Below are 27,949 nucleotides of genomic sequence, written 5' to 3' on the forward strand. Positions count from 1 at the left end.
GATGATTCCCCGTTTACAAGTACAGTTAGCCAGTTAATTTTATATCTTATAGAAGTCTTACAGAAGTCTAAGTATGCATGTGTCTGTCTGACCACATTCGTGCCAGTGACAAATCTTATGGTAAGAACTTTTTCTCAGTCTTTGCCCTTTTGATCAAGACATGGTGAGGTATTCATCTTTCACTACCTTTTCTTAAAAGACTAATTTTTAATACCTCTGGATTGATTTAGGTGCATGAGGTAATTTCTTTTATTGAATCAACTTCCGTTGGTGAGAGAGAGAAGCTTTTGAGCTACACAGAGCTCTACTTCACCCTTTCACATTCTACGTTCTTAGCAAGATAGGTTGCTGTTTGATCCATTTATTGATACTTAAAGAAATCATCATAATAGCTGGCGATGACAACTCCCCACTTCTCGGCCATCTGGCTCGGCAGGCATGATCAGTTTCCCAATGATTTAGAATGCTTATTCAGCACCAATGTCCTCATTACCTTCCTTCCTCTCTATCTGGAATGTCTTTTTCTAAATACTAAGTAGTTGCTTTGCCTCACTTTCAACAGACAATAAAATTCTCTCCATAGGTGGTAATCTTATTTGAGATAGTAATATATTATGTTGACAGTCATGAATCCCTCTAATATATCACTTTAACATAAAAGACTGCAAATTTTATAGGATATTCCACAAGATGTGACATGGGCAAGAGGAGGTCCATTTTCTGCTACTGTACTCTATTCTGCCATGATCTTTAGAAAAATGGGGAGATCTGCTCATGCATGTCCCCAGAGGAAGGATTTTGTCCTTAGTCTGTGCCACAGATCTGTAGATACAATTTGGCATCAGTGGCACCTTTTGATCGAAAAGATTTTAGGAATCAGAGGACCAAGTAAAAATATCTTTCATACAAAACAGGAGATTCTTCTGAGTCAGGCTCAAGTTTAAACCAAATTAAGTAGATTTTAGTTTTCAGCATTACACGTTCCTTAATGTTAGCCAGTCTAATATCCAAAATGTGAAAAAAATTACTTGTTACAAAAGGCACAAGGTGTTGACATTTTGCTATTTAAATTTACATTTGGCAGAGTAGACGTAAGTGTGTATCTGAGAAATTATTTCCAGCCTTGATGTGACAGTCTAGAGCTCTTAGTAGGTCATTTTCCCCACATTTGTTTTGTATCATAAGCTTTTAACAGACTGCACTGAAAATGAAAACTGGAAGACAAAGCTTATTTGCACCTATTAGCTAGTGGTTAATTAGGAAGAAAAGGCAACTTAGGTTTACAAATGATAATATTAACAAAAATAGAAGCATGATAGTTTTGTTTAAGTATATAATGGAGAAAAATAAAATATGTTTGATAATAATCAGTCCACCAATTCAAACAGCATGGATTAGAATAGGATACAATACTTATAATGTAGTACATACTTTCTGGTGGTAGTCAATTTGCCTAGCAACTTTTATTTACAATGTTGTAAAGTATATGCTGAGAGAAGTTTTAAAGCATTTTATCAGCAACTTTCTTGAACTGTCCCCTTATGATGGCTACTTCACAGTTGTGTTCTCACTAATATTCTTAAACCGAGGACACTCTACAGGGAAGGGAGCAAAGCTGATGTCTTTCTCATAGGTACAACAAAGGAAACACTGGTGGGAAGGGCAAATGTAAGCATGCAGATAGGGACCTTTCTAGTCTGTGGAGCAGATACAACACCTGGAATAATGACCTAAACCTTATATTTTCTACCCAGAAAAGGGTCTGCATCTACCAATACTGGGGAAGTGCAGATCCAATATAGGAAAAACCCTCTTATGAATTTGGAAATACCAAGAAATAAAACTCCAGGCCCTGTTCCTTGAAATAAAGGCAAGGTCATTCTCTCTGGAACTCAAGCTAGGAGAAATCCCGGGGTGAAACCTCAAGAGAGAGCATCCAAAGTTCTTCCCTACTCTTAAATTAAAAAACAAAACAAAACTAAAACCCAAAACCATTGCAGTAAGACTCCTACAGGAGGAAAAGACCAAGAAGATCACAAAAGAGTATGGTCAGTAGAACTACAGATGGGAAAAGGGAGAGTTTCTGGTTGGGCGAGTCCCATCTATGTCTACAGTTTCTTCTATTGGAGAAGTGAGAACTCCTAGCTCCGAAGAAACCTCCTGAAAGAAGAAACAAAAGAAGAGTAGGAAACAGGAAAGACGATAGAGATACCCCTCTGTATAAAACCTAGGTGAGTTTCATAGTTACAGAAGAGAGAACAGATAGTGTTTCTCAGTGACTGTTATTATGTCTTAAAACAGCTTATTTGCTTGGCGTGGCGGGAAGGGACATTTGGACTTAAAGCCTCAGTTTGGGTTCCAGTACCCAAGTCACAAATCCAGACTTTGGTGGCAGTGCTCAGAGCCCTAGCTGCCAGCCATGTGCTTTCAAAAACTGCATTGTATTAAAGAAGTATGTTCTACAGATTCCAAAAATAAACTTAATAACTTGCTTTCAGGCCACTGCCATGGACACCTGAGGGGATGGTTTCTCCAAACTCTTCTGAATGGCCCTTGAAACAAATTTAAATAGTACAGCCACTTAAGGCTAAAACAGCCCAATATAATTCTGCAAGTTAGTTCAGACTGTATATCTCAGTTATATCTGGTATGGAAGTTATTGTGTCTATTGATAGAGTAATCTTGGAACTGTGTGCTTGACAGAAGACTCCACATTGCAAGCTACGAGAAATGTGTCTGAATCCTCTGAAAAGTTGAGGCCCTGCCTCACAATTGTGGGAAAAACAAAGACTTGTCCACTGAGACCTTTCTTGTTCAATAATGGCCAAAAAGTGAGATACCAAGTGCCTTTTCAGAGCAGCTCTGTTAAATGCTTATCCACTGGACTTTGGAGGACTTTCTATGTCCAGTGAAATTAGGGCTCAGCCAATCATTTATTATTCAAATAAAGCAGAAGGCCTCAATTCCATATTTGTATAATTTTGTATCTGTTTTACCCCACTCATACTCCCTCTTGGATACCTTCTAAAAACTGGACAAGGACTCAAATTAAGGACAGAAGAAAAGGAAGCATGCAGAGTACACTAAGCACCTCTTGCAGACAAATGAAGTCTGAGGGAACATAGACTGATTAATATATCCAGGAATCTACTCCAAATGCTTCTGCATTTGGAGGGGACATGAGAGCAAGATAAATCCGGCAGGAAAACCCCCTGGCTTAAAGAAGTCTTAGACCAGGAGGACTTAAGAAATAAATAAATTATTGCTGAGAAGCAGCCTCACTTACACTTGTCAGAGGAAAAGTATCTCAAAGAGGTAGTGCCTACCTTAGGTAGATAGAGAAGAGAAGTAGAAATTGTTGACTTCTGAAAAGAATGTATAGTGCTGAAGAGCAGAGGTTTCATTTATAGCCAAAGGCTAAGCCTGGACGTGTACAAGGACACAGAGTTGGAGAAAGGCAACTCTAAGAAGGCACTCTCCTCAGATATGTTAAAGAAAATTTTGCTAGAAAGGAGGTTAGTTAGAATAATCTCTAGAGTAAAATATTTTATTTGATTCCTCCTCCCCACCCCCTTTCCCTTATTTTTCTTTGGATGACTCAAAGGAAGACAGGGTTAACATGGAGAGGAAAAAATATGACTTTGGCATAGGCTTTGAGCTGTCAGGATGACGGAAACTAAAAGTCTGAGGGAAATGTGTAGGACGGTTCCTTTATACTAACCTTGAATGACAATTTCTTTCAATTTTGCTACCTGGTAGGCAAATCTATAACGCTGTCCATTAGTATCTAGTTTTGTATGATGGGGAAAGGGGAGGAGACTAACATGTAGGATGACCAGACAGCAAGTGTGAAAAATCGGGACGGGGATGGGGGGTAATAGGAGCCTATATAAGAAAAAGACCCAAAAATTGGGCCTGTCCCTATAAAATCGGGACATCTGGTCACCCTACTAACATGCAATTTCTCTCATAGTTTCAACCTGTCTCTTCTATTTTAAAAATATATTCCTTTTATGCCCTTCCAATCTTCCAACTGTAGCCCCTGTATTTCTCTTACTGCAATGACTATTGGGTCATTATGTTTAGCCACTGCTTTTACTCTGAAGATACTGTTTCTACAGAGGAGACTTAAGAGGTTGAGATGCAAAAAGTAGTCTTTCTTCCTCTTCCCTATCACTCTGAAAAGGTCTCCTCCACATAGATATATTTTGTAGCCAGGAAATAAGATTTTCAGACCCTTCAGTAATACCACAGGTTTTGCTTAAGGTTTTGTACAACAGAACTGAAAAAAACCCAGGGGCAAGGGATAGCTTAGTGGTTTGAACATTAGCCTGCTAACCCCAGCGTTGTGAGTTCAATCCTTGAGGAGGCCATTAAGGGGTCTGGGGCAAAAATTGGGGATTGGTCCTGCTTTGAGCAGGGGGTTGGACTAGATGACCTCCTGAGGTCCCTTCCCACCCTGATAGTCTATGGACCGGATGATTCTTAATTTAAGAACACCTCCTAAAAATGCAACATTTGAACATATTCACAGACAAGGGAAGAGTGAATGTGATCAAATGCCAAGAATTAAAGGCATCTATCTCCAAAGGGAAGCTAAGAAATTAATTCTGAGTAGGAGGAAAAAAGTGTTCATCTTCTTTAAGACTACATACTAATCACAACAGAGGTTCATTTTTCAGCTGTGACTGTGCCTATTACTATTAATTCCATAATAAATTGCACTGATCCTCACACACCCGCCAAGCAAGACAACCCGCAAGTGTTCATTGGGATTATCAGGTTTCTACATTGCTACCAGATTTGTGCTGCTGCCTCCTTCACAAGGGCAACAGCAAGGGGTTTTTTTCCTACGTACAATGCCTGGGAATGAACGAGCTAATCTTTTCCTTAAATTATAGAAATAAATGTACTTAATTTACTTAAAAAAAAAAGTTGTTTCCACATTTCATTCTTATTTCGCAAAATCGAAAGAGCAAGCTACATGCTATTAAAAGTTAACCACCAGCTTCTGAATTTCAAATGGGTCTCACCAGGTAGATCTGTTCAATGAACTTTTACCTTCAGCCTGTTATCTAAAATCTTCAATGCTGTCAAAAGTAAATGATGGAATGATCATCTGTTTTCTGCTTCTAATTTTACAAGGCCATTCCAAGCTCAACAATGCTAAACATGAAATTTGCATTCTTTGTTGCACTATATCTGAAAACATGCTATGTCTTTACAGCAAGCATGAATAATTTATCATATCACTGTCCTCAGAACTACAAGACTAATTATGATAGCAAACAATTCAAGTTTAAGTACATTGATAGACAATTAAAACCTCATTAAACCTTATCAATTATTTCAGAAAATACCTTAGAATATTCTAGCTCTAAAGTGTTTAAAAGCCAGAAAATTCTAAGCTAAAGTTTTTTTAAAAACAAAACAAATGCTTGAAAGTCTGGAAATCTGGGTCAACACACAATCTTAACTCTGCCCCTGTATTCTGGCACCCTGTGCACCATCCTTGTGAAGTAGTTAAGTATTACAACCATTTTCCAAATTTTTTGAAACCATTCATTTGTAATAGTCCACAGGCTATGAACAGTTTAAACTTCATATAATCTTGTGGTTCTTCTATACACTAAGTAGTCAGCAACCTTTGACTGCACATTTCTTATATACCATCAAAGACAGGTCTGGAATTTTAAACTCCATAGTTTAAACTCCAGAGTTTGAGTTTGCATAGTTCCTTTGGTTTTATCAAATATATACAAAACAAACATATTCTGAGTCACAGGATGATTTCTTACATCTGAATCTTTGGATAACACTACATGAAAAGTCAAGGCATATTATCAACTACCTCACCTTCAAATATGCTTTATGTAAAACGTTCTTTGTGAATTTTTAATAGCTGTACTTTATGGTACATTTCTTCCTGTCCCATTTTTGCATACAGATGGAAATGTTCTGAATCTAGTTTGAGGCTGATCCCCTTTTTCGTATTCTGTTCTGTGATTGATCTGATCACAAACAAGAAATTCTTCAAGGCCATCCATCACTCGTGGCAGCAGCTGAGCTAAACCTTCTAACTTGCTGCTACCAGCCAGTCATGCGAGATTCCTGTCATAAATACTGAATGTGCAAACAACTGTTTAAATTAGCTGTCCTATCTGTTTTAAAGCAATTTCAGTGGAAATACAGGCTGATATTTTGTATGGTGGCATGAGGTGGAAGAGACTGAGTTAACATTTGTCACATTAGGAGTCAATGTGTTGGTCTGGCTGGCAAATATTTAAATTGATTAAATTTTTTTTTAATCCCTAAACATAGAAAAAAAATTAGAACTAAAGCAGCAGAGCATGTAATTTATGTATCCTTTTTGAAGCAAATAATAACAAGGCTGTTAGTAATACTGGGTACAGCCATCTGCTGTAAATATAGTAGCCAATTGCTTAACACTCAGTTTTAGAAATTTTGCTACCTTTTTGAAATAACAAAAGTAGCTCAATGTTTGGAAAACATTTGGGTAGGAAAGAAAACAGCATCTGGCTTGCACTGGCATTTTTGGTAAATGCTCCAAAATATGGGGCATGTGCAGGTGCGAGTAATTCTGCTGCTTGGAGTCTGACCAAATGTACACACATTCATTCTTTTTGAAGTACTAACTATGATGCCAGTCATTTGTCACAATTTATAACAGATGGTTTTATTTTACATGTCAGTTTTCATGTAAGCTGTGAAACTGGCAAATCATATTATAATTGATAAGTTCTACAACAAATAAGTAAACCTGTTCATGTGAGAAAATGCATAACACAATCCTAGCAGAAAGGCAACATGACATGGGCAAGTCACTTCACTTTTCCATCTCAGTAGCATTTTCTCAATTTTATTTTAAAACCTCAATTCTTCAATCTGTATTATGGGAATAATAATATTTACCTGCTATCTTGCTGGGGTAGTATTATGACTAATAGTTGTAGAATACACTTGAACACGTGAAATGCTATAAAATGCTTAATAGTGAAAATGAGTTTGAAAAGATCTACTAGTTTATCAAGTCCATCCCCAGGAATATGGGGTGGGGAACCTATGGCCCGCAGGCTGGATCTGGCATGCTGCTTGATTTCATTCGGCCCGCAGCAAGTCTCCATGCCGCGGGCTGGAAGCCCCAAACCTTGGCACTCCCTCCGCGGGGCTGGAGCCGCGAACGCTGGATCACCCCTCTACAGGGGAAAGCTAGGGTGCCCGGCCATTACAAGTCCAGTTGGCTCAGCGTAGCTTCCAGAAGCAACCATCATGTCCCTGCAGCCCCTAGGAGCAGGAGCAATCAGGGATGCTCCGCACGCTGCCCCCTCACCCAGTGCCAGCTCTGTAGCTCCCATTAGCCGGGAACTGTGGCCAATGGGAGCTGATGGGGCAGCACCTGTGGGCGTAGGCAGCGCGCACTGCACAGAGCCTCCTTGCCCCTCCACCTAGCGACTGGACACGGCAGCCACCTCCGGGAAAAGCGCGGTGCCAGGGCAGGCAGGGAGCCTGCCTTAGCCCTGGTGGGTCCCCGACCGTGAGCCACCTGAGGTAAGTGCCGACCGGAACCCACACCCTGAACCTCCTGCCACAGGTCGGAACCCCCTCATGCACGCTAACTCCCTCCCCGGCCCGCCAACCCTCTGCCCCAAGTTGGAACCCCTCCCTGCACCCCTAATTTCTGGCCCCACCCCAGAGCCTAGGGGAAGCCCCAAGCCTCTGCTCCCCCCACCCCACCCCCCGCAGGGCTGTGTGTGGTCCACTACTGATTTTTAATGTGGGTCAGTGGCCCTGATGGAAAAAAGATTCCCCACCCCTGCTGTACAGGACAGTATCACCTGGTAGGATATGACATGTCAGACATTAGATCTATACTACCCTTGATCAAAAATCATCTTATATACGTAGCATTGTCTTAATTTTGTTTTAAAGTGGTATTTAGTGCTTTTGAAAGATGCTGGATTCCTAGCTCCAGACACTGATGTGCTCTGTTCATGGAACAGATACCGCATTGGTAGCACAGTAGAAATTTGCTTTCATGCCCTGACATTTTGGTTAAACCTGTTCAGGAAGGATCACTTAGAGCAGTGCTTCTCAAGCTATCTGAGGTGGGGGACCGGCATTTTTTTTTCTCCCAACGTGCGCGCAGACCAGCAGCCGACAGCTCGCAGACCGGTCCTGGTCTGCGGACCACCACTTTGAGTAGCACGAACTTAGAGGACTGACAGACTGGCTCATTCCCCATGGCTTATTCCATCTTTGGCATCTACCAAGGTACTAATCTCACAGTCTTCTATGTTGTAGATACCTATCTACCGGGAACAGAAAGTTAGACCACCACTTCACTTCACATAGGGCAGTGAACAGCCATCAGCAGTTCCCTATGTTTAGTTACTACTGACCAATATTTAATTCTTGACTTTTAGTCATTTACTGTATGCAGTGTTCCTGTAGCCATGTTGGTCCCATTATACTTTTAGGATATGTCTACACTATGGAATAAGGTCGAATTTATAGAAGTCTGTTTTTTAGAAATCGGTTTTACATATTCGAGTGTGTGTGTCCCCACAGAAAATGCTCTAAGTGCATTAAGTGCATTAACTCGGCGGAGCGCTTCCACAGGACCGAGCCTAGAGTCGACTTCCGGAGCATTGCACTGTGGATAGCTATCCCACAGTTCCCACAGTCTCCGCTGCCCATTGGAATTCTGGGTTGAGATCCCAATGCCTGATGGGGCTAAAACATTGTCGCGGGTGGTTCTGGGTACATATCGTCAGGCCCCCATTCCCTCCCTCCCTCTGTGAAAGCAAGGGTAGACAATCGTTTCGCGCCTTTTTTCCTGAGTTACCTGTGCAGATGCCATACCACGGCAAGCATGGAGCCCGCTCAGGTAACCGTCACCCTATGTCTCCTGGGTGCTGGCAGACGTGGTACAGCATTGCTACACAGTAGCAGCAACCCATTGCCTTCTAGCAGCAGACGGTACAGTACGACTGGTAGCTGTCCTCATCATGTCAGAGGTGCTCCTGGCCACGTCGGCTGGGAGCGCCTGGGCAGACATGGGCGCAGGGACTAAATTTGGAGTGACTTGACCAGGTCATTCTCTTTAGTCCTGCAGTCAGTCCTATTGAACCGTCTTATGGTGAGCAGGCAGGCGATACGGATTGCTAGCAGTCCTATTGCATCATCTTCTGCCGGGCAGGCAAGAGATGAGGATGGCTAACAGTCCTGCTGCACCGTCTGCTGCCAGCCAAAGATGTAAAAGATAGATGGAGTGGATCAAAACAAGAAATAGACCAGATTTGTTTTGTATTCATTTGCCTCCTCCCCCGTCTAGGGGACTCATTCCTCTAGGTCACACTGCAGTCACTCACAGAGAAGGTGCAGTGAGGTAAATCTAGCCATGTATCAATCAGAGGTCAGGCTAACCTCCTTGTTCCAATAAGAACAATAACTTAGGTGCACCATTTCTTATTGGAACCCTCCGTGAAGTCCTGCCTGAAATACTCCTTGATGTAAAGCCACCCCCTTTGTTGATTTTAGCTCCCTGAAGCCAACCCTGTAAGCCGTGTCGTCAGTTGCCCCTCCCTCCATCAGAGCAACGGCAGACAATCGTTCCGCGCCTTTTTTCTGTGTGGACGCCATACCAAGGCAAGCATGGAGGCCGCTCAGCTCACTTTGGCAATTAGGAGCACATTAAACACCACACGCATTATCCAGCAGTATATGCAGTACCAGAACCTGGCAAAGCGATACCGGGTGAGGATGTGACGTCACTTTGTGACTTGCTTTCCCCTGCCCTGAAGCGCATGAATACCAAGATGAGAGCAGCTCTCACAGTTGAGAAGCGAGTGGCGATAGCCCTGTGGAAGCTTGCAACGCTAGACAGCTACTGGTCAGTTGGGAATCAATTTGGAGTGGGCAAATCTACTGTTGGGGCTGCTGTGATGCAAGTAGCCCACACAATCAAAGATCTGCTGATATCAAGGGTAGTGACCCTGGGAAATGTGCAGGTCATAGTGGATGGCTTTGCTGCAATGGGATTCCCTAACTGTGGTGCGGCCATAGAACGGAACCCATATCCCTATCTTGGCACCGGAGCACCAAGCCGCCGAGTTCATAAACCGCAAGGGGTACTTTTCAATAGTGCTGCAAGCTCTGGTGGATCACAAGGGACGTTTCACCAACATCAATGTGGGATGGCTGGGAAAGGTACAGGACGCTCGCATCTTCAGGAACTCTGGTCTGTTTCAAAAGCTGCAGGAAGGGACTTTATCCCCAGACCAGAAAATAACTGTTGGGGATGTTGAAATGCCTATATGTATCCTTGGGGACCGAGCCTACCCCTTAATGCCATGGCTCATGAAGCTGTACACAGGCAGCCTGGACAGTAGTCAGGAGCTGTTCAACTACAGGCTGAGCAAGTGCAGAATGGTGGTAGAATGTGCATTTGGACGTTTAAAGGCACACTGGCGCAGTTTACTGACTCAATTAGACCTCAGTGAAACCAATATTCCCACTGTTATTACTGCTTGCTGTGTGCTCCACAATATCTGTGAGAGTAAGGGGGAGACGTTTATGGCAGAGTGGGAGGTTGAGGCAAATCGCCTGGCTGCTGGTTACACGCAGCCAGACACCAGGGTGGTTAGAAGAGCACAGGAGGGCGCGGTACGCATCAGAGGAGCTTTGAAAACCAGTTTCATGACTGGCCAGGCTACGGTGTGAAAGTTCTGTTTGTTTCTCCTTGATGAAACCCCCCGCCCCTTGGTTCACTCTACTTCCCTGTAAGCTAACCACCCTCCCCTCCTCTCTTCAATCACCGCTTGCAGAGGCAATAAAGTCATTGTTGCTTCACATTCATGCATTCTTTATTCATTCATCACACAAATAGGGGGATGACTACCAAGGTAGCCCAGGAGGGAAGGAAAATGCCACACAGCACTTTAAAAGTTTACAACTTTAAAATTTATTGAATGCCAGCCTTCTTTTTTTTGGGCAATCCTCTGTGGCGGAGTGGCTGGTTGGCCGGTGGCCCGTCCACCGCGTTCTTGGGCGTCTGGGTGTGGAGGCTATGGAACTCGGGGAGGAGGGCGGTTGGTTACACAGGGGCTGTAGTGGCAGTCTGTGCTCCAGCTGCCTTTGCTGCAGCTCAACCATACACTGGAGCATACTCGTTTGGTCCTCCAGCAGCCTCAGCATTGAATCCTGCCTCCTCTCATCACGCTCCCGCCACATTTGAGCTTCAGCCCTGTCTTCAGCCCGCCACTTACTCTCTTCAGCCCGCCACCCCTCCTCCCGGTCATTTTGTGCTTTCCTGCACTCTGACATTATTTGCCTCCACGCATTCGTCTGTGCTCTGTCAGTGTGGGAGGACAGCATGAGCTCAGAGAACATTTCATCTCGAGTGCATTTTTTTTTTCTTTCTAAGCTTCACTAGCCTCTGGGAAGGAGAAGATCCTGTGATCATTGAAACAATGCAGCTGGTGGAGAAAAAAAAAGGACAGCGGTATTTAAAAAGACACATTTTATAAAACAGTGGCTACACTCTTTCAGGGTAAACCTTGCTGTTAACATTACATACATAGCACATGTGCTTTCGTTACAAGGTCGTATTTAGCCTCCCCCCACCGCGTGGCTACCCCCTCAACCCTCCCCCCTCCCTGTGGCTAACAGTGGGGAACATTTCTGTTTAGCCACAGGCAAACAGCTCAGCAGGAATGGGCTCCTCTGAGTGTCCCCTGAAAAAAAGCACTCTATTTCAACCAGGTGACCATGAATTATATCTCACTCTCCTGAGGATAACACAGAGAGATAAAGAACGGATGTTGTTTGAACGCCAGCAAACATACACTGCAATGCTTTGTTGTACAATGATTCCCGAGTACGTGTTACTGGCCTGGAGTGGTAAAGTGTCCTACCATGAAGGACGCAATAAGGCTGCCCTCCCCAGAAACCTTTTGCAAAGGCTTTGGGAGTACATCCAGGAGAGCCGTGAATGCCAGGGCAAAGTAATCCTTTCACATGCTTGCTTTTAAACCATGTATAGTATTTTAAAAAGTACACTCACCAGAGGTCCCTTCTCCGCCTGCTGGGTCCAGGAGGCAGCCTTGGGTGGGTTCGGGGGGTACTGGCTCCAGGTCCAGGGTGAGAAACAGTTCCTGGCTGTCGGGAAAACCGGTTTCTCCGCTTGCTTGCTGTGAGCTATCTACAACCTCATCATCATCATCATCTTCTTCTTCGTCCCCAAAACCTGCTTCCGTATTGCCTCCATCTCCATTGAAGGAGTCAAACAACACGGCTGAGGTAGTGGTGGCTGAACCCCCTAAAATGGCATGCAGCTCATCATAGAAGCGGCATGTTTGGGGCTCTGACCTGGAGCGGCCGTTCACCTCTCTGGTTTTCTGGTAGGCTTGCCTCAGCTCCTTCAGTTTCACGCGGCACTGCTTCGGGTCCCTGTTATGGCCTCTGTCCTTCATGCCCTGGGAGATTTTGACAAAGGTTTTGGTATTTCGAAAACGGAGTTCTGATAGCACGGATTCCTCTCCCCATACAGTGATCAGATCCCGTACCTCCCGTTCAGTCCATGCTGGAGCTCTTTTGCGATTCTGGGACTCCATCATGGTCACCTCTGCTGATGAGCTCTGCATGGTCACCTGCAGCTTGCCACACTGGCCAAACAGGAAATGAGATTCAAAAGTTCGCGGTTCTTTTCCTGTCTACCTGGCCAGTGCATCTGAGTTGAGAGTGCTGTCCAGAGCGGTCACAATGGAGCACTCTGGGATAGCTCCTGGAGGCCAATACCGTCGAATTGTGTCCACAGTACCCCAAATTCGAGCCGGCAAGGCCGATTTAAGCGCTAATCCACTTGTCAGGGGTGGAGTAAGGAAATCAATTTTAAGAGCCCTTTAAGTGGAAATAAAGGGTTTCATCGTGTGGACGGGTGCAGGTTTACATCAATTTAATGCTGCTAAATTCGACCTAAAGTCCTAGTGTAGACCAGGGCTAAGTCATTTAGTGAACTGAATTTGATAATTTCAAAATGTACATAATGCTAGCAATAGCCTGAAAACAGCATTGTGAAAGGCTTCTACAAGTTCTAAAAGTCAGTAATTCTTATTACATTGCCTCAGAGAAGTGCTCAGTTAGTGAATACGTGCCTTGAGTCTGCAGAAAAATATAACATTTTAGAATTTTATTTCTTTTTTGTCACCAAAGGCATTCGTCATTAAGACTCTGATCTTGGCTTGCAACTCATTCAAATGTCTTTCATTTTTCAAGTTGCTGGTTTTATTGTCCTTCTTCTTGGTTTAGGAAACGAGTCTTTACTCCAGAAAGAGAGAGGAGGAAGTAGGAACTGTCTGTCCAGAAAAAATAGTTATGGAACAGTAATCTTAAATCCCCTCTCTCCTCATTATATATTTGTGCTCTGAAATTCTAAATTTCAGGGCTCAGGTCATTGGCGCTGACTCCATGGGTACTCCGGTGCTGGGTACAATCACAAAACAAAAAGATCCCAAATAGCTTACAATCTAAGTATAAAACAACAGACAACAGACTGACAGACAGACGGAGGAGTACAAGGAAACAATGAGGCAACATTGGTCAGCATGATTGGCAGTGGTTAGCACACCAGCAGTCTACCCCCTGTAAAGCTTTGTTTTTGGGTGGTGGAAGCTATCATTAGGAAGGAGAATTTTAAGGAGGGATTTGAATGTTGACAGGCACATGTTTATAGGAAGCTCCTCCCAACTATGAGGCTAGCGGGGAGAAAGCACAAAGGTGCTTGTTTGAAAATTTAACAAGTGTGTGGTGGAGGTCGACTTCATGGGCCAATCGGGGGTCTGACATTTTGATAGCAAATGAAAGATGGGTAGGAAGGGAATAGGTAATGAAGGTAATAAGGTCTGATGTAATAGAGATTGGGGAGCTATTCAAAAAGAGGAGTGACATGGTCAAAGCAACAATGATCCTAGAAAAATGATCCTGCTGATAATAGCTCATCTTAACTAGTTAGCCTCTCACAGTTTGTATGGTAACTTCCAACTTGTCTGTATGTATGTCTGTATGTATATAATCTTACTATTTGTTCCATTCTATGCATCCGATGAAGTGGATTACAGTTCTTCAAAATAATCTCCGGTCTAATTTAATTAAAGTTACCCCAGAAATGAATTTTTTCCATTGTACATAGTTTCCTGAAAGTATGATGATTTTTTCCTCCTCTCCCCCCCATCTTCCCTAACCCCTGGCCCTCAAAAGGAGTTGAGCTACATAAGTTTTATTATGGAAATATTGTAACAATCCCCCAGCTTTAAGTAATGATTAGCTTTCCATAATAAACTGATTTTTGTCCTCTTCTAAGTACATCAGAACTAAACCATCTATCAGAAATGTTTGTGTTTCATATGTTTAACCAATACAGCCTTCTTCCGTGGGTCTGTGACTTTTTGAGCATCGAGTAGTGTTCTTAAACAATTCCCAATTATTCATATTTTTTTCATTAACTTCTTCCTCCAGCTTATTTGGCTCATTATTGTTTTCAGCTTTGTGAAACTGGCCCTTTTAAAATACCAAGTATATATATTAATGGTCTGGACTTCATCCTGTTTGCACATTAAAAATGTGATCAAGTCATGATTACTTATACCTACGCTATCATTAATTTTTAGTTCTGTGATCAGTTCCTCTTTACATGTCAAAATTAGGTCTAACGTGGAATCCCCCCGTTATCAGCAATACTTCTTGAGTTAGCAAATTTTCATCTATAATATTTAGAAATTCCAAGAATGTTTTAATATTGGCAGCACGAGACCTCCACTATATGTTGCTCAAATTGAAGTCGCTCATGATCACACAGCTTAGTTCATTTGCACATTAAATTAAACACTGAATATACTGCAGAAACTTGAATGCTAAAAAGAATAAAATGAACATGCCATTTCTAGCATGTAAAATTGACTAAATTTGTTTTTGTTATGTCAAAGTTCACTGGATGTCTGCTAGTGCATTTTAACATATCAAGTGTGTATTTGAACAGCCATTCCTTCAACAGCCATTTTAATGCCATAATTATAAACTACTGGCATTTAACCTTGGGGAAAGTTTATGATGCCTCTGTCTTTGAAGAGACAGAAGCTGCTCTTGATCACTGGTAATTGCAACATGACTAACACTCAACTAAAATCTCCATTGTGCATACTTGTGGTTGTCTCAAACATAGCTATATATAACAGCATTTTAAAAGTGAAGTATTAAATATATTTAAATGAAAGATCTTTAATGCAGTCCAAGAGAAAAAGGCAAATACTTAGGACAATTGCCAGGAACTAACAATTATCTCTATTTCAGGTGTGTAACCAAAGGGTTAATTCAGAAGTTAAAACTTGCATGCAGTGGGAAGCTCTTTTTCTTTAAAAAGACAGAGCTATAAAGTGCAACAAATGAGACAGATTTTGGCATTTCCCTCTCCTTCCACTCTATGTACATCACTTGTCTTCTCTGACTGAGGTCTTCAATATATGGACTATGTCTACTTCTGTAGGCTTTTTTTCCCCCAATAAAGTCCTGAGTCTGATTCTGACTGGTGCTTCTGCAATATAAGTAATAATTATGAGAGTCTGGGGCAGTATTGTCAGTGTTCCCAGTAAGATTTTGTGATAAGCCATGTCGTATTTCAGCCTCCATTTTGAGTGTCAGCTTGATTATGTGCTACGCTGTAACTGTCAGATTGTATAAACCATCTCATGTTAAAAGGGGAGGGGGGAAGAGAGTTAGTGCCAAGGTGTCTGAATGAGAAGGCCATTAAGTGTTACTAACAATTGAATAACCTTGCTCTGGCAGGAAAATGGAGGCTACAGGGAGTGCCATTAACTTTTAACAACCTTCTGCCACTAGTTTCACTCAAGGCCTGGATCATGGAAAATCCCACTGTGAGAAGACAAAAGGTGTGTCAAAGACTGATTTTAAAAGAGTCATGCTCTCTAAGCAACAGAAAGATCACTACAAGATCACAGGAAGAGAAGACTGAGCAGGAGTCGGGTGAAGGAAGGTCCTAGAACGCCTAGAGGACACTGACCAAAATCCCAAATGGCTGTTAGGAGTGAGGAAACTGAGGACAAACTGAGATAACAAACGTTTGTGTGCAGGTATTTATGGAGTTCAGCACTGGCCACAATGCCTTTTGTTGTCAGTTTCATCACGCAGTCTTTTGCTAATGCAAAGAGGATTGATCAAAACATACAACCTTCTCTAACTCCGGTCACAAAATCGAATCATCCCCCCACGCCTGCATCTGATCTGACTGCATATCTACTTCCATCATATAAACTCCTTATTACATTCTTCAGCTTGTCTGGTAACGCACACCTTCTAGCAATATTACACAGGGTTCTCAGTGGACACTGTTGAACATTTCTAAAGGTTGATAAAGTTGATTAAGATGGGTTTTTGCCAAGTAATAGCTTTTTCAATGATCTGTCAAAGAGTGAATATCCATTCACAACATGATCTACCTGAATGGAACCCTGCCTGTTCTTTCTGTAACATTTCATCTACGGTCGTCATTCTATTCAGCAAAATGGGAGCTAATTCTTTGTCTGGGGATTGACAGCAGTACAATACCTCTCCAGTCTGTGCACGGAGTAAGACTGCCCCTTTTTTGCCAATGCCACTATGATACCACCTTCCCTGTCTTTCACCCATATTTTCTTAATCTTTTGCTAGCTGCTCAATCAGAATTTCACCTCCCACCTTTAGTATCCCTACTTGAATTCTGTCAACTGCAGATTTCCCCTGCTTAAGCTCTTTGAGGGTTGCTTTAATCTAATCAGGTGTTATTGGTCCCTCTTCTGTTTCTAATTTAGCACTGGAATTTCTGTTGAGCCTGTGTATGATTGTTGGTGTAAGGATCTGGGGACTAAAATGTGGGTCTTCAGAGCCTAGGACAGCTGATATTCCCACAGACCCACTCCAGGAAGTACTACCTCAGAGCCCCAGAATGATGGTATCCTGCAGCTCTCTGATTGGCCAACTACACTATTTAATCTCATGGGTGCCACAGGGCAACCACAGACTTGGGCCTGCTGCCATGCCAGACTTTGCCTGATCTCCTGATTTCCGGTCTCTGACTACAGCCTGACTCTGACCCTGATTCCTGCCTCTCAATTCTAGCCTGGAAACTCAGGACACTCAAAAAAACCCCAAAAACCTAGCACATACTAGTACAGCTTAATGTACATTAAATATATAATTCAGAGCCTGAGTCTACTGACCTTTACAGCACACTGCAGGCCCCATCTCTTCCTGCAGGCTTTGGTAGTTGGATATTACTTGTTAGCAAGGAAAGTTTGAGGTATTAAATAGTAGAAATTATGGGCCGGATAGTGCAAGGTGTATTTCAAAGATTGAGCACTTAATTGAAGCACTCATTCACTTTTAAAAGGACTGCAACCATACCTCTGTCAGTCAGTCAAGACCTAATTAGGAATTTACCCTCTGAGACATGGAGAAATAGGGATAAGCCTCGGGACCCTTCCTGAACCAGTGAGCCTAAAATACTGTAGAGCTGCATCCCAACTAGGAGCAAGTTGTACTTACTCCACAGCTGTTCATTTCACATATCCTGAGTTCTGTAGGACCCAGTCAATTCTGTGGTACAAAGCTCAAGAGACCAGGAAAATTAAAAGTGTATTCCTATAGTTGGAGGGCTAGCCAGGATGTTAATAGGTGCAAGTTAAGAGCATATTTAGGCTTCCCCATTGTCAGTCTCTCTCTCTCTCTCTCTCTCTCCCTCCCCTGGGATTGCTCAGTATGCAATTTTCAAACAACCTGAAGATATAAATCCTATTTTTTTTGAACGTCAGTGATAAATAAAGCCTCTTTGAGGACGGTTCACATGCCAAGTTTGAGAGTTGGGCCAAAAAGTATGTTAGAATTATTCTTTAAAGGGCAAAGTAGATTTTTCAGTTTTACAGGAGTTTCCTCAAACTTTCAAAACATGTTCGTATTGAAGATACACCAAGCATGGAAAGTTTCAACCTAAAAAGTGAAGTTCTTGGTAAGTTGTGAGTGTTTCAATGGAAGCTATTCTGCAGACTTAAATATAGTGGTCTTTAGTTAGCAGACTTAATGCTATAAACAAGATTAAGCAGTGGAATGATAATGGGATACACTGGGCATTTCAGCACAGGTGGAAAAAATGTGCAGCACCTCAGCATAAGTTTAAACGTTACTCTGCTAGCCTGGAATAAAGTGAGCAACTCGCATGGTCTGTTTCCTGGACTACAAGGACTCATTTTCTAGCCTCATGTGGTTGGTGCCTTCTTTACCGTTCTGATTTCCAAAACTTTAACATCCAAAAAGGAGAGTTACTTTCATCCCACCATCCACGTTCATATATTTTTCCCCCCTTTCTTTCAAAAATGCTTCACATACCATAAAGTTTTCTTCTCCTATTTAAACAACTTGATTTCCTTTCTCTTTGTTCCTACTTTCCCATTTACTCTGAAATATTCTAGAGAATTTGTTTTCTTTCCTGTTGGTCATCTAATCAACTCAGGAAATATTATGACCTACCACCACCATGTAGGGGAGGATCACAATCCATCAAGGGTGGAGAAAGGGAGCCTCCTGTTCTACAACTCCTTTAAAAATTAGAGCATAGCAGAGTTGGAATTCAAAATGCCTTACAAGGCATTTAGCTGAACTCTACCCCCTTCAATGAAATAGTAGAAATTAAAAACATTTCACAGCACTTTAATTTCTACTTCAACAGAAGACTATTTCAGAGCTGTACGTGGTATGCCCATGCTGAGGAAGCAGGTGACTACACTTTGCTCTAACCCTCTTGTCCTGTGCTCATTAGAGGGAAATACTAACCACTGCATAAAAAACAGACAGTTAATAGTGGTCTAAAGGCAATTTCAATTTGTTAAATTTTCAAACAATTAAAATTAACACAATTTTATTAAAAATGCTCAACACAAGCAATCTTGTGTGTAGTGGGCTAAATAATGCAGTACAAACCAAAAAAGTTTCTTTCAAGGTTAAAAATAAAGGGACAAATTGTAAGAGAAAGCAAAGCAAGGTAGAAAGGACTGAAGACAAATGATAAAGAAAGAACAGGCACTTAGACAGTAAGGAAACAACTGAAATAAGACAAAAGGTATACACAGTAGGGAAAAAAACAGGAAGAGAAAAGGGAGCTATTAAGCTTGAAATCCTATTCTTACAATATCTGACACACATTCTGGTACTTCCTCTCACAAATACTGCCTACACTGTACCTGTGCTATGGACTTTTTAATATATCTTAAAGTTCCTGTCTTCTACAAACACTACATTTACATACAATTAAGCGGTCAACTCCCTCATTAGGGAAAAAAATCTAAGTTTAATATATTTGCTTGAACTAATATTCTAGACCAGAGGTTCTAAATGTTGTCAATTTGGACTTCATCTAAACAGAAAGATTGCCTTGTAGAGACCTCTCTTCCAGTCAAGTTTGTGTGAACTACCTCTCTTCTTATTTGCACTTGCGTAACATTCTTGCAAACCACAGCAACTGCTTGCATGCCAGGGTAATATTAGGAAATTATTTATGTATTTTTAACTTCATTTAATTCAGTTCAGAAGGAGATCTGATCCAGTATTGTAATTCCTATGCATTTAGGCCCAGATTTTCAAAAGTGATTACCAATTTTTGGTGCCTCGGTTTTGGGTACCTGACTTAAGAGACTTCTAAAAGGGGCCTGATTCTTTAGAAATATTCAGAGGATGGATGCTCAGCAGTCAGGCCCTTTGGAGTGTCCTAAATTGGGCACCTAAAAACTGAGGTACCCTAAATCCATATTCACATATGAAAATGTTGGCCTTAAGTTCTAAGTCATAAAACCAAAGAACTATTACAGGAAAATAAATAAAAATCTGTAAAATATATCTTAAAGCACTAAATTCAATCCTATGCAGCATTTACATTTTTAGCTGTCAATGTTCCGTTGAATTTGGTAAAAAATTAAACATAATGCACGAACAGTGCATAACAATACACTGTCAATTTGGAGGGGGGGGGGGAAGAGGGAGGGGAAGTTGCAGGCAGAATTGAGGAGAACTAGATTTGTATATCTGGAGACTTTGCCACCAAAGCAGGCAGGAGGAGGTCCTTTGGGATTGTGGGATAGGCACATCAACCGGATGATTTGATCAAAACAATTAATAATTCAGTTAATATTGACAATTACATTATGAGACTTAAATTCCAGCATTAATGCCCCATTGAGATGCATGGGACAGTTCAAATCTCTCAGAGGCAATAATTCAGAGCCAGTAGACAACACTACATCAGTGTAAAACAGACTCGTATTTGGAAAGTTATCTTTGCAACCCTGAATGCTACAAGTACTTTTTGTTTGTTTTAAATGAAGGGTTATATTCTGGAGCACAATTCTGAGGTATATATAGATTCTGCAGCAAATTCTACAAGATCTCAGAATATACGAGGGCCTAGCTGCAGGCATGATTCCTGTTCAGTTCTCAGAGTAGTGCCCTACCCTCCATCATCTCCCCATCACATACTAAAGATCCCAATTTGCGCAATCAGGTAGGAAGTTCCCTATACATTTAAGTTTTGAGACAGTAACTCAAATCCACAAGCAGGGGCTCTGGGCGATAAGAATTCAAGAATGAAAGGCTACTCATATATATTAGTTTTACCTTTACAAAATATGTCAACACCGAAGGAAAAACTTAGAAGCAAGAAACTCTATTGTTAAGTAGCTTCTCAGGTTTAATATACAATATTGAAATTGGCTCATGCCTGTAACTCTGGAAATATGGTAGAAGGTTAACATTAGTTGAAGCCCCTTTACATAACAAAATATTGGGGTCAGGAAAGGCAAATACCAAAGGATCTACATTTGCTAAGATAACAGCAGAAAAAACAGTATCATATTCAGTAATATCCTGCTTAGAAGTAGCATAAATGCATTTATTGTAGTTGTAAAATAGTTCTTTCAGAAGCTATGCTTTCAAGGCCCAATCTTGCAGTCCCAAGAAGCAAAACTGCCTCCAACTTCAAATGAAGCCCCACAGGCTTTGGATAGAGGTTCTGTGCTCAAGATATCATAGAATACCATTCCCACGAGCGGAAATGTAGAAAATGAACTGATAATTCTCAGTCCCTCAGGAATTATTCATAAATTACAGAAAGACTTCAGTTTTAAACAACCAATAAATTAAAAAAAATTATGGAAGTTAGAATTTTGAGTTACCCTTTAAGAACTCTGTCTCCAGCTTCTGAAACTCTTTGTAGTAGGTGATGGATTCCTTACATCTGCTTTATAATTCTATATTACACATGAACTCTTCTGTATTTCCTTATGATCTTGCACTAAGCCTATGTATCCATTGTATCGTAACACCTATGGTACTTCTATATGGTTCATGTGGGCAGGTAAAATCCAAATTCCTTTATTTAAACATTGTCTAAGGACAAAAGCACCCAAGACCTGTTAGGAAGAGGCCCATTTCAAATTTGCTATTCTAGGGACATTAAATCTCTTAACATCAGACAGTAGGGGAAACAAAAGACCCTCTTCTTTGGGGTGGTGAAGAATTGTCTGGAAGGTGAAAGATGCATAAGGAATGGTGTAGCAGGAACATATGGTTATTGTCAGAATGGGAAAAGCCAAAGGACTCGAGAGGTGAGGCCTCATTACAAGCTTTTTACTGGTTGCAATGCCCTCTAAGAAGAGTAAATGAAATTTTATAGCAATGTTGTATTTTTCCATTCAGTAAATATGTTTTTCCTGTGTTGCAGAGAAAGGTTTGTTTGTGCCTTTGATAACATCAGCACAGCTCTGGCAATAGCGTTAGTCTGATCTTACAGCTCATGTCCTGCTACAAATCAAGCCTACATCACAAAGACAAATTTTGGTCTTGGTCCTACACAGCATTTGGTTTAGTTTAGTTCTTGGCAACAGGCTGGCGGACAAAAATAAAGACATTTTAGGATTTTCAGGACATTATCCACTAAAAAACAACATGTCATATTTAGTCTTGGATGTAAGCAGGCATAACATCCATTTAAAATCAGGCATGTGACCTCTCAATCAATGGATTAGCAGGAGAGGTACACTATGAGTTGAGAGAAGCGAGCATTAAGAGAAACTCATTTTTTTCCTTCACCATTTGCTAGGCAAATAATCAGTTTACTGACAAGAAAATGAACAATCACTCTGTTTTTGGCTTGAGGCAGAATCTTTTTACTTCAGTGAATCTGTAAATTTCACCATCTAGCTTCACTATCAACAATTCAACAGGCAACCCTGGAAGGTTTTAAGCATCATCCAAAAGAACCAATATGCTACATTAGTAATGTACTGATCTCACTAAATGCACAGCTGAACAAAGTCAATGACTTTCATTCTTTTCTCCTTTAGGTACAAAAATAATTAAACTGACTGGGTTCTCCCAAATGTCCTTAAACTAAACAGCATTTCTTTTTTTCCCTGCCAGAGGAGGCCTAAATATTTAATACACACCACTTTTGATACTCTTCAGAAGTTTAAGAGGAATTTAAAAGCACCCATCTTTTCCACATAGCTGCATATAGTTTAGTCTGCGTACTGTCACAATAAGTATTTTTAAGTTTTGTTAAATAGAATTTACTTTCTATTCTCAGGGAAAGGTCAGAAAATAGAGGTGTCTGACAAATAATGATCAAAATTACTTATGCTGATGTCATAAATCACCGCTCTTCGACATGAAATCTGCCACACAGAATTAATGGCTGTTGGTATTGGTTCATCTGATCAAGTGTCTACTATACATAAAATATGCTATGAAGTTCTGCATCTCTTACAGCAATTCAGTAGAGAAGTCTTGTCCCAATGGCACATAAATCTGAAGTACCAGAAACCGCTGGATCAGTCCAACTAGAAACAGAGACAAAGAAATATATAGCTATGGATACACACACAAAGCAAACTCCACCATTTAGCATTTCAATGACATATAGCTATACTGCTGCAATACCATTTCCCAAGTTTCACACAACTTTCAAAAGCAGAAAAGAACCGAAGAAAACCAAATCAAACTGTAATAAAAATGTTCCTTTTAAAAAGTCCCATTTGTGGTTTTGGTGGAATTCTTATGAAAATAAAAGGAATGTAATTTTTTTTTATTTACAGTTCTTCATAGTGTTCAGAGAGCATATAAACAGCATATCCCACAAAGACACATAAAAGTTCACACCAAGATTATTATAAAAGCATGTGGCAATTACTCACTACTTAATCAAAAACAATAAATCATAAATGCAATCCTAATGATGACAACTGAGACCACACTTACACGATGGGGGACTCTATCCTAGGAAGCAATGACTCTGAAAAAGATTTGGAGATTGGAGCAGGTAGTCAGCTGAACATGAGCTCCCAGTGTGATGCTGCAGCCAAAAGAGCTAAAGAGGTCCCGGGATGCATAAATTGGCAAATCCTGAGCAGGACTAGAGTGGTTATTTGAGCTCTATATTTGGCATTGGTTTGACTACTGCTGGAATACTGCATCCAGTTCTGGTGTCCACAGTTCAAGAAGAATATTGATAAATTGGAGAGGGTTCAGAGAAGAGCCATGAAAATTATTAAAGGATTAGAAGACATGCTTTATAATGAAAGACTCAAGGAGCTTAATTTATTTAGCTTAAAAATAGAAGGTTAGGGGGAGACTTGATTACAGTCTATAAGTATCTACATTGGAACAAATATTTAATAATGGGTTCTTCAATTGAGCAGAGAAACATAACAAGATCCAGTGGCTGGAAGCTGAAGCTAGACAAATTCAGATTGCAAATAAGGCAAAAAAACAAAACAAAACCCACACCGGAGAGAGTAATTAACCATTGGAACAATTTCCCAAGGGTTTCCATGGATACTCCATCACTGATGATTCTTAAATCAACATCGGATTTTTTTTTCTAAAAGCTATGCTCAGGGAATTATTCTGGGGCAATTCTGTGGCCTGTGCTATTCAGGAGGTCAGACTAGACGATAATGTTCCCTTCTGATCTTAGAATCTATGAGGCTTTGATAAGGCAGATCTAGTTCTGAAGTTTAAAATAGTAGAAATATAGCTTAATTGGGGAGCAAACAAGAAAAACTTTAAGATGCTTTCCTATTCAGGAAAAGCCACACACTTGCAGGGTATACAAGTATCCATGAGTTGAAATTTGTAGTTTCCTCTTATTGGTTCCATTACTGAAGGAGAGAGTTGGCTTTTTATTGAATTGGCAGGCGTTTTAAGATCCTAAAGCTGTATTATTCCAAGAGCAACATGGATCTCAAGAGGTCTTCAGAAGCTGAGATCAAGCATGCAAAAGCTCACTGCCTCTGAACAGTTGCCCGGGCTACTCCCTCATCCACAACAACATGACTCCTGTAGGAGTTCTGTTCCCATTGGCCACCCACCCTGAGTCAACAAATAAAATCCCATGCCTTTGGAAGGGGGAGCAGACATGGAGCTTAAGTTAACAGGTCTTCTAGCACTCACTGTTTAGTTTAGCAGATTTCAAAACAGGTACAGTATATATGATTTAGGGCCAGATTCTCAGGTAGTATAAATCAGAGTGTCTTTCCATTGAGTTTAATGGAGCAATGCGGATTTAAACAACCTGATGAGCTAGCTCTTGAAATGTTAAGATAGATATGACTGTAATACTGCTTGTTAAGTTCCCTGAGCCACTGGGGGGGGGGGGGGGGTGGGAAATCACATGAAAAATATTCAGGTAAGAAATTCTGCAAAACTGAAGTTTTATTCTGTTGAATAACTTCTCATCCCTTGTTATTTCTACTCTAACTTAAAAAAGGTCATGGATCTAAACAACTAACTGTTTGTAAAAAGTAATCAGAAATGATCAATCTTAGACTGTAGAGCACATTTTATCAAACACAAAAAACTCTTTGCAAACAATTAAGCCTCACAGCTCTATAAAGTGAGTAAATATCACCATTTTAAGAATAAAATGAAAGAGCGATTAAGAGGCCCATTCAATGCCTGCTGAGACAGACAGACTTATTGACAACATCTGCCGGAGCAGAAACTAAGTTAGGTTTGACCTTGGGCAAAAACCACACCAGCTGAGGATCTGCCCCAATGTGTTTAGTTCTAAACGTCTACTTATTGGTAACAACTGTCTTGCTGAAAAGTGACCTTTCAGTCCCCTGACAGAGGAGCTGCCCAAAGGAAGAGACAATATCGCAAATAGCTACATCTTGGAGTAGTACTGGATTAGTACAGAACAACATCTTATATTTGTAATGCCTCAATACTTACGAGTTTGTCTAGTTTCCTTTGGTAGCTGAATCTTGTTTGTTTGACTGCTTCCTTCAAGGACAAAAACAAAGCCTTTTACTTCTTTATCAAATTCCTACAAAAAGGAACAATGAAAAAAAAACAAACAAACAAAACAAACCTTTTATCATTCTCTTAATCAAGACTTAACCAAATTTGCAGATGGCACAAAGCTGGGGGAAAAAGTTGCAAACACTTTGGAAGGCAGAGCTAAAATTCAAAGAATCTTGATACATTGGAGAACTGGGCTACAGACAACAAAATAAAATTCAACAAAGACAAATGTAAGGTGCTACACTTAGGGGGAAAAAAACCAAACGCACAAATAAAGAATGGGGGATAACTGGCCTGACAGCAGCACTGCTGAGAAGGATCTGGGAGTTGTGGTAGATCACAACCTCAACATAAATCAAAAATGCAAGGGTGTTGCCAAAAAAAAAGCAACCAAATGCAATTTTAGGTTGCATTAACAGAGGCATAGCATGAAAATCACAGGAGTTGATAGTACCACTCTACTCAGCACTGGTTAGGCCTCAGCTGGAGTACGGTGTCCACTTTTGGTCACAAATGTATAGAAAGGATGTAACAAAACAGGAAAAGATCTAGAGACAAGCAACAAAGATCATCAGAGGGATGGAATGCAAGCCATGTAAGCAAAGGCTGAAGGAACCAGATATGTTTAGTTTGGAGAAGAGGAGATTAAGGGGGTGACATAATAGCAGTCTTCAAATACTTGAAAGGCTTCCATAAAAAAGATGGAGAAAAGTTGCTCTCTCTTGCCACAGAGTGCAGACAAGAGGCAGTGGGGTCAAACTACAGCATAGCAGATTTAGACTAAATCCCAAGAAAAGCTTTTTAACTATAAAAACAGTAGGACAACTGAACAGACTGCCTAGGGAGGTCATGGAAGCTCCTTCACTGAAGGCTTTCAAGAAGAGGCCAGACAGCCATCTGGATGGTTTAGACACAACAAACCCTGCATCTTGGCAGGAGATTAGACTGAATGAGCCTTGCTGAACCTTCTAACTCTATGGTTCTAGGAGTCCAAGATGGCAAAAAACCCAAACTTACAGCCTAAGTGTTAGGCTACTTTGATTGTTCTTAAGACTGTCAAGAGGTACGTAGCAACAAGAATTTTATAACAATGCAGAGATGGTAATAATATTCTCAGTAAATTTCTGGCTTTTCGTAATATATTTTATAAATAAAATATGTTGACAGATACATGATTCATGATCCACTGGCCCAGACTTGACCCAATGGTTATCACAATAGCAAAACTATTTTAAGCTTTGTTCCACTAGAAATATTTAAGCTATAAAACTACAGCTGTGACCAATCCAGTTTGCAAGCAGGCATAAAGTGCTAATTTAAGTGGTCATTTATTCTGTTATGGTGACAGAACTGCAAGCGACAACTTTTCCATAGTCAGGTCAAAGCCCTCATTACCTTCTAATTTTAAGCTTCATGTACTTTTTTCCACGGTTTATACTTCAGGTCTTATAAGTCCTCCATAAAACTTACTTTCCAAATTGCTGATGGACTGCCATAGATCTTCCATTTTGCTCCTGGATTCTTGCCTTGAGCACTGAATATTTCAACAAATGGGCCACCCTGTGATAAAATTGTTTAAGGATACGTCACTCTAACCAGGTGTTGAGCATAGCATCATCAATGAGCACAGTTTGCTAAATCCGAGTAGGTCAGAGCAAATGTTCATGAAACAATAGTTAACTCTGGTTAATATAAATATTATTGACCACAGTCAACCACCACCATATATTTTTTTTTATTTATTTATACACACAATCAACAAATGGCACTCTTGACTTCATAGTCTGATTTTACTGCAGCATCAGAGTCCATGCTTCCTTACAACACTACCTTCTTTGGTAAAGGAAATAGGATATGTTTTTACCATTGTCCTTTCTTTGCATGCAAGGAAAAAACTAAACAAGCAAACAAAACCCCCCCCACCAAATTCTTAAACATGGCATGTAAAAAATATTAAAAACATGCAAGAGGTGAATGGCTATTATTTTCATGTGTTTTATTTCTGCAACTCACCTGTCTCCGCAGGCTTCCTCCCACTTGAGTCTGCGCCCTGTGTTTAGGCTGGTATAATAAAGAATCTTCCACACCTTTTTTTGCTGGATCACCCAAGTGTTTTTATTTACAGTGTTCGTGCAGTTCCCTGATCCCTCAACAGCTAGTGCTCCACAGACCCTCCCCAGGGCCTCCTGGCTTTTGAGGCTTCCTTCTTTGGTAAGGAGACAGTGATACCACCCTCCTGTCTCCTCCCAGGCTAGCCCCCCACGCTGAGGTTTTCCCAGGGCTTTTATAGCCCTCTTGTGCCTCAGCCCAGCTGTCAGTACTTAGCTTAATGTGTTCCTCGGAGCCAGCCCTTGTTAGGGCTTGCAGCTGGGCTCCCTGCTGAATACCTGTACTGTGTCTCTACCCCTGGCCTCCTGGCCAGAGAGCAGGCTGCAGCCAGCATTTTGGCAGGGCCTTAAAGGGGTTTACCCCTGCCCTGCCACATCACCCTAAAAGGATTTTCTGAATAATGCTCAGCTAAACAGAAGAATAT

General features: G+C 41.0%; 1 protein-coding gene across 13 annotated transcripts in view; it reads right to left on the reverse strand.

Annotated features, from left to right (window-relative positions):
• Positions 1-27,949, reverse strand: part of CFAP20DC (CFAP20 domain containing) — a 182,754-nt gene that overhangs the window by 139,338 nt on the left and 15,467 nt on the right. For 11 of the 13 annotated variants that reach the window (XM_077821929.1, XM_077821928.1, XM_077821931.1 and 8 more), the window contains exons 3-5: positions 26,887-26,976; positions 25,345-25,438; positions 22,877-22,949 (exon numbers count right to left, since the gene is read on the reverse strand). In XM_077821929.1, coding sequence (XP_077678055.1) covers positions 22,877-22,949; positions 25,345-25,438; positions 26,887-26,976 — 257 coding nt within the window. The remainder of the gene's footprint in view (positions 1-22,876; positions 22,950-25,344; positions 25,439-26,886; positions 26,977-27,949) is intronic. The other 2 variants (XM_077821936.1, XM_077821937.1) reach the window with 2 other exon arrangements.

This window comes from Eretmochelys imbricata, chromosome 7, assembly GCF_965152235.1.
Source record: "Eretmochelys imbricata isolate rEreImb1 chromosome 7, rEreImb1.hap1, whole genome shotgun sequence".
Taxonomy (NCBI): domain Eukaryota; kingdom Metazoa; phylum Chordata; order Testudines; family Cheloniidae; genus Eretmochelys; species Eretmochelys imbricata.